The sequence below is a fragment of the Castor canadensis genome, chromosome 3, assembly GCF_047511655.1.
Source record: "Castor canadensis chromosome 3, mCasCan1.hap1v2, whole genome shotgun sequence".
Taxonomy (NCBI): domain Eukaryota; kingdom Metazoa; phylum Chordata; class Mammalia; order Rodentia; family Castoridae; genus Castor; species Castor canadensis.
In genome coordinates, this window is record NC_133388.1 from 86980283 (window position 1) to 86986282 (window position 6000).

Below are 6000 nucleotides of genomic sequence, written 5' to 3' on the forward strand. Positions count from 1 at the left end.
ATACAGCCTCTCTTCCATCAGTCACCATAATTATCTCTGAACTAAGGCTTACTTGATCTCCTGGGCCTGCTTTAGTCATGGGGTCATCACAAAACAAAATCATGGCTGTGCTTTGGCTGTTTGGGGATGAAGTTAGCACCACCCTACATGGACTGAGGGTGGGAAGGAACTCTCCTGAGGAAAATCAATCTTATGATAACAATGGGCAATGAATGCCAGACAGGTAGACACTACATGACTGTTACATTATTTGTGCTTTTCTGACTGAAGTCTAAAAACCTTATCTGGCCAATTTATACATTTATTTTTGTATTTCTTCCATTAAAAACTCTTTATACATCTTTAATAAGAAAATTTTTACTTAAAATGTCTCCTATTTTATGTTTTCAATTTTATATTTCTCTACTTAATTCATTTCAAATTTGCTTCAGTTTGAGATGCAAAGTGGGGTCAAGCACTAGTGGCTCATGCCTGTAATCCTAGCTACTCAGGAGGCTGAGATCAGGAGGATCACAGTTCGAAGCCAGTTCTGGGCAAAAATTTCATCACAAAAACGGGCTGGCGAAGTGGCTCAAGTGGTAGAGCACCTGCCTACCAAACATCAGGCCCTGAGTTCAACCCCCAGTACTACCAGAAAAAAAAGAAAAAAGATGTGAAGTGGGACTCTAACTTATTTTTTCCTAAGACAGTAGATATTTTAATTTATTCAACTTATTCCTTCTGTGAGGCATTACGCTTATACTTCACACTCTGTAGCAAGCCCTGTGCTAAGCATTCTGATAAATATTAACTTGTTTAATGTTTATAAAGATTCTGTGAGGTAGATAATATATGCATAACCGAGTAAGTCTTGCTTGCTAAAGATCAAGTGCCTGACAGGTGGCTGAGCGGGGGAATCTGAACACAGGTAGTATATTCCTACTAGCTCTGTTCTTAGTCTCTGTGTTAAACTGCCTCCCCGAATGAGTAATTTGGTGGGTATTTTTTTCAGGACTGGGATTTGAACTCAGTGCTTCATGCTTGCAAGGCAGGTGCTCTGCTCTACCTCTGAGCCACACTTTCAGCCCTTCCCAAATGGTGAATGTCCACGGCATCCTGTGTGGCTTCTGAACACGCACACTTCCACCCTACCAGTTGACCTACAAGAACTGGTTGTTTCCAGACCTTTCTGTGATGATTGGACTTGTTATTGTAGTTACGTATTTTAACTAAATTAAGATTAAACCAGTGAAATGTGAGTATGAAAAGAAAGTTGTTTATATGAAAACTAACTTGATTCCTTTCAATAGATTCCATTAAAGGCAAGTAGAAATTTTTTTTTGGTTTAATTAGATATGGGTGAAAACTGTGAAGAATGACAAACAAACAGACAAAACAAACCAAACAAACCAGAAAACCTAGACTTGTTCTCATAGTTACTCAAACATATTTAAAATTCTTGTACCACTGAAACAAATTGCAAAACTACAGAAGATACCTTCTGAGTGTGATTTAACCAAAGAAGACCACAACAATCAAATCAACTCTCAAAGAAAAGGATATTTATAGACTCCTGAATGAATTGACCTTTATAGATTTCAATTTTAGATTTAGACACACGTCTTTTTAATACACATATCTCCTTTAGATTGTCCTTCTTTAACCTTCTTCTTCATACCCCAAATAGCCCGCCAAGCGTGAGCCTCAGTGTTTTTGGAAGGACGCCTCCACTGGGGTTGGTTGATGCTCTTGGAATTATTCATTGAACTGGACTTCTTTACTTATTAGAAAGTCTACTCTTATCATCTGTTAAGATCCCTCTATGCACTGCAGCATCAAACCAGGCTATCTATCCAGTTCTATGGATTGATTTGTTAGTTCTTGACATAGCGTTTCCTATTTTATGCTCTTTATTTGTTCCTTATTTCTTTGCTGTTCCACTTTACTAATTTTTCCATACATATCATATTTCTGAATTCTATCATAAATATATTGTTAATGATTTTAAAAATCAATTTTGAAAATTTCCAGCAAAAAAAGGAATGCTAACTTTGTTATTATGGTTTAAAAACAAGGGAAGATTAAGAAATTCAGACACAGGCTAGGGTCAGAAATATCAAGACATGCCACACCCAACAATGGTATATTGAGTTTTCTGTGCTCTCTGAACAAGACTCAATACATGTAAGAAAACACTGCATATTAGAACACATGGTTAAAAAAACATGGTGATCAAGACAGGAATTTCATTAGCAGAGGTTCAGGCAAGTAGACAACTTTTGTCCACTATCAGATCTGCCTCAACTTTTGGAGCTTGCTTACTTGCTCCCTAAATACCTGCCTCACCTGTTTGTTCCTTAGGGTGTAGATGAAAGGGTTGAACATTGGGGTCACTACAGTATTAAACAATGCCACCACCTTGTTCTGGTCCTTCCCCTGCCCACTCTTGCCTGACCGGACATACATGAAGATACAGCTGCCATAGAAGAGAGACACAACAATGATGTGGGAGGAGCAGGTTGAGAAGGCTTTCCTTCTCTCCTTGGCTGAGGGGATGTGTAGGACAGTGTGGAGGATGTAGCTATAGCACGTGGCTGTCACAGCCAGAGTGCCTAGGAGGCTAAAGTTGGCGATAATAAAACTCAGCAGCTCTATCAGACTTGTGTCTGCACAGATGAGTTCTAGGAGTGGAAAGTTGTCACAGAAGAAATGGTTAACCACATTAGGGCCACAAAATGGCTGCTGGAATATGATGAAACTTGGAACAAGGATGAGAATTAATCCTGTCATCCATGAGCAGAGCACTAGCTGGACACACACCCTTTTGCTCATGATGGTGGCATAATGCAGTGGTTTACAGATAGCCACGTACCTGTCAAAGGACATCACTGCCAGTAGGAAGAACTCTGTGGTGCCCAAGAAGAAATAGAGGAATACCTGGAGGAAACAACCAGCCAGGGAGATGGTCCTGTGTCCTGTGACAGTGTTTGTCAGCATCTTGGGAAAGATTACCGAGGTGAACCAAATCTCTAGAACCGCAAAGTTGCGCAGGAAGTAGTACATGGGGGTGTGGAGGCGCCCGTCCACCAGGGTGATGACCACGATGAGGAGGTTCCCCAGCAGGGTGAGGAGGTAGGTCAGGAGGAACCCCACGAAGGTGAGCATCTGCAGCTCACAGGTGTCTGAGAGCCCCAGAAGGACAAACTCGGTGACGGAGGTGTGGTTCCCCATGGCTCCTCTAACCTCTGCTAGGATGGCTGATCAAAGGTGTTCAGCTTCAGGAGTCATGGATTTCTGAGGATCTGGGGACAACCTGGAAGTGGACAAGCAGAGGGATGAGTGTGGCATTTAGAGTTAAAGATTCCTTTAGTCCTTTCGGCTACTCGCTCCCCTGTCTTCCTCCTCAGGCTGGTTGTCCAGATCTCTCATTGAGTCAGCACCAAGTCATACACTTTGACCTAATTTTAATCAAAATTTGGGAAAGTTTTGTTTTTATCACTTATTTTTCCATTTCCTTTATTTCTGCTAGTAATACTACCTTTTATTTTTTTTCTTTTTATATCAGATGATGTCTTTCTCCATATTCATTGAAATGCCATAAGGGGTTTCTAAAATCCATTAAAATATTTCCCTTTGTAAATCCTGAGCTCCATCGCTTGCTAATTTCTCTGAGGCCATCACCTAACTTCACTAACCCTGTTCTCAACGAGAGTAATAACAGCAGCTTTGTAAAGTGTTCTTCCTGGACTTAAGAGATAATGAGCATCCGACACTTAGCCCACGGCTGGGCACAGAGTGTTGCACAGAGTTAGCTGCTTTTGTTTCTTTCTTCATCGGTGAAGCTCCAGTAGGATAATAATCGTAAGGGTAAAGTTATTGAAAAGATAGTGAGGTTTGGGGCAATCTGTATTTATAAAAAAGATTTAAAGTTATAAAAGTATTATTAGCTCATAATGGAAAGTTTAGGAAATACAGAGGAATAAGTAAAAGAAATCGCCTGTAGCTCCACAAAGGTAAGTGCATGAAGATTTTGACTTGAAGGACTGAGAGTGTAGCTCAGTGGTATGGCACCTGCTTAGCTTGTATGAGGCCCTGAGTTTGATCCCCAGCACCAAAAAGAAAAAGAAGAAACATTTTGATAGATTTCATTTTGTATTTTTCTATTTTTATTTACTGTTTACCTTTAGGTTTATATAGCTGTGTTTATAGATTATGTAATTTTGTACCCCTTTCCTTCCCACACATTATTCTAATAAAATTTGTAATGGTGTTAACAAACTTTTTGTTATTTGTTGACTGATTTTTTTGAGGGATACATGTCCTATGAAACTGAACTGTAGAGGGATAAATGTATGCATTTGTAGATTGGGCATTCTGTGTAATATTTTTGGATAATTTCCTCAGAAGTAAGAAATAATAACAGCAATCATAAATGCAGATATTCAGAGTTGTTCCTGGGTTTAATTTATTTTCTTTCTTCTTCTGTTTTTTTTTTTTTTTTTTGGTGGCACTGGGGTTTGAACTCAGGGCCTCATGCTTGCTAGGCATTGAGCCACCCCACCAGCCTGCCTGCCTTCCTTTCTTCCTTCTTTCTTTCCTCCCTTCCTCTCTCCCTCCCTTTCTTTCTTCCTTCTTTCCTTCCTAGACAGGGTCTTACTATGTAGCCCAGGCTGGCTTGGAACTCCCAATCTTTAGCCTCCTGAATGCTGGAATTATAGGCAGGTGCCACCATGCCTCATTTTAGACAAGCTTCTGTACAGAAAAGTTGATTCTGTCTAGGACAGAATGGGAATAATATGATAAGGTTGAACCAGAGAAATGACAGCATATTATGTTATAGATAAGTAAAATACATACTTCTATGGAGAACTAGATAGGAACATAGAAAAATGAACATAATTTGCAAAGATTGTAGGTGATTTTTCTTTCCTCTTTATTATTGTTTGTACAACTAAAATCCAAAACTCATAAAAAGAAATAGGCATAGTGAGGTCATTTGGGGCAGGAACTGGATAGAACATTTCAAGAAAGACAAAAGGGAAACAAATGGCTGTCTATGAAAAGCATAGGCAAAGCCTTAGAGAGTCTCTTGTTCACTGGCTGAACATGAGTCAGGATACTGAGAATGATACAAAAGTCAAAAAAGTCAATTGTGTCATAGCCTGCTAGTGGACACTCGAAAACAAGTGTCCAGAAGAACCAAATTCCCTTTCCCCCCATTCCAAAAATTGCATCAGGTAGGTGACACCACTAGTTACCAAGTGAGGAAGTTTTCTTGGGAAGTTCTGATGACGTACATCCCTGGTTTTCACGGAAGCTCCTGGATCTGCACTACCTGAAGACTATGCTTCTTGTGGGACTTACCAGACTTCAAAGTGAAGGTAGCTCCAGAGCTCCAACAAGGTTTGCAGGTCACAGACAGGTGCAGGTCCTTTCCTCTTTGTACTGTACATAACACCACACCTTTGTATTTTCCAACAACCAGTCTCACTTAATAATGCTCCCTGGCCATTGTCACTGATACATGTTGGATCTCCCAGGAAAGGAGTTGTCTCTGGATATTCACCTGAACTTCTGGATTCACCAATTTCTTAGGAGGCTGCTATTGCTCCTGTCCCCTCAGTGTCATTGCTAGGCCACATGAAAAAGATGTAGAAACCTATATCTGTCTAATTCTGTCCCTCTTGTATTAAAGAAGAGACAGGCATCAATTGATGTAGAGTCATATGACTCACTTTCCATTGTATTAAAGAGTTGACCAGCTAATGGTACCTGCCCTTCAAGAGCCATGGTGCCCACAGAAGATTCTGGGGTAAACTGTGCATGGTAGAATCCTTGTCTCTGTACAACTAACTGGGAGGAGGTCCAGAGTGTTTGGGGTTCTGTTTGGTCTCCATGGAAACTTAGAGGTATGCAAAGACACACAGCTCAAACTTAACCCATCTGAGATTCTCGCTCTTCTCTTGCTGGATGGAGCTGTACTTCCCTTGAGATTCATTACCATCTGTGATAACAGGGACC

At 40.4% G+C, this 6000-nt stretch overlaps 1 protein-coding gene across 1 annotated transcript; it reads right to left on the minus strand.

Annotated features, from left to right (window-relative positions):
* Nucleotides 1–2259: 2259 nt before the first annotated feature.
* Nucleotides 2260–3210, minus strand: Or6j1 (olfactory receptor family 6 subfamily J member 1). The gene has a single exon (XM_074066927.1). The coding sequence runs from the start codon at nt 3208–3210 to the stop codon at nt 2269–2271; it is 942 nt and encodes a 313-aa protein (XP_073923028.1). The 3' UTR covers nt 2260–2268.
* Nucleotides 3211–6000: the final 2790 nt, after the last annotated feature.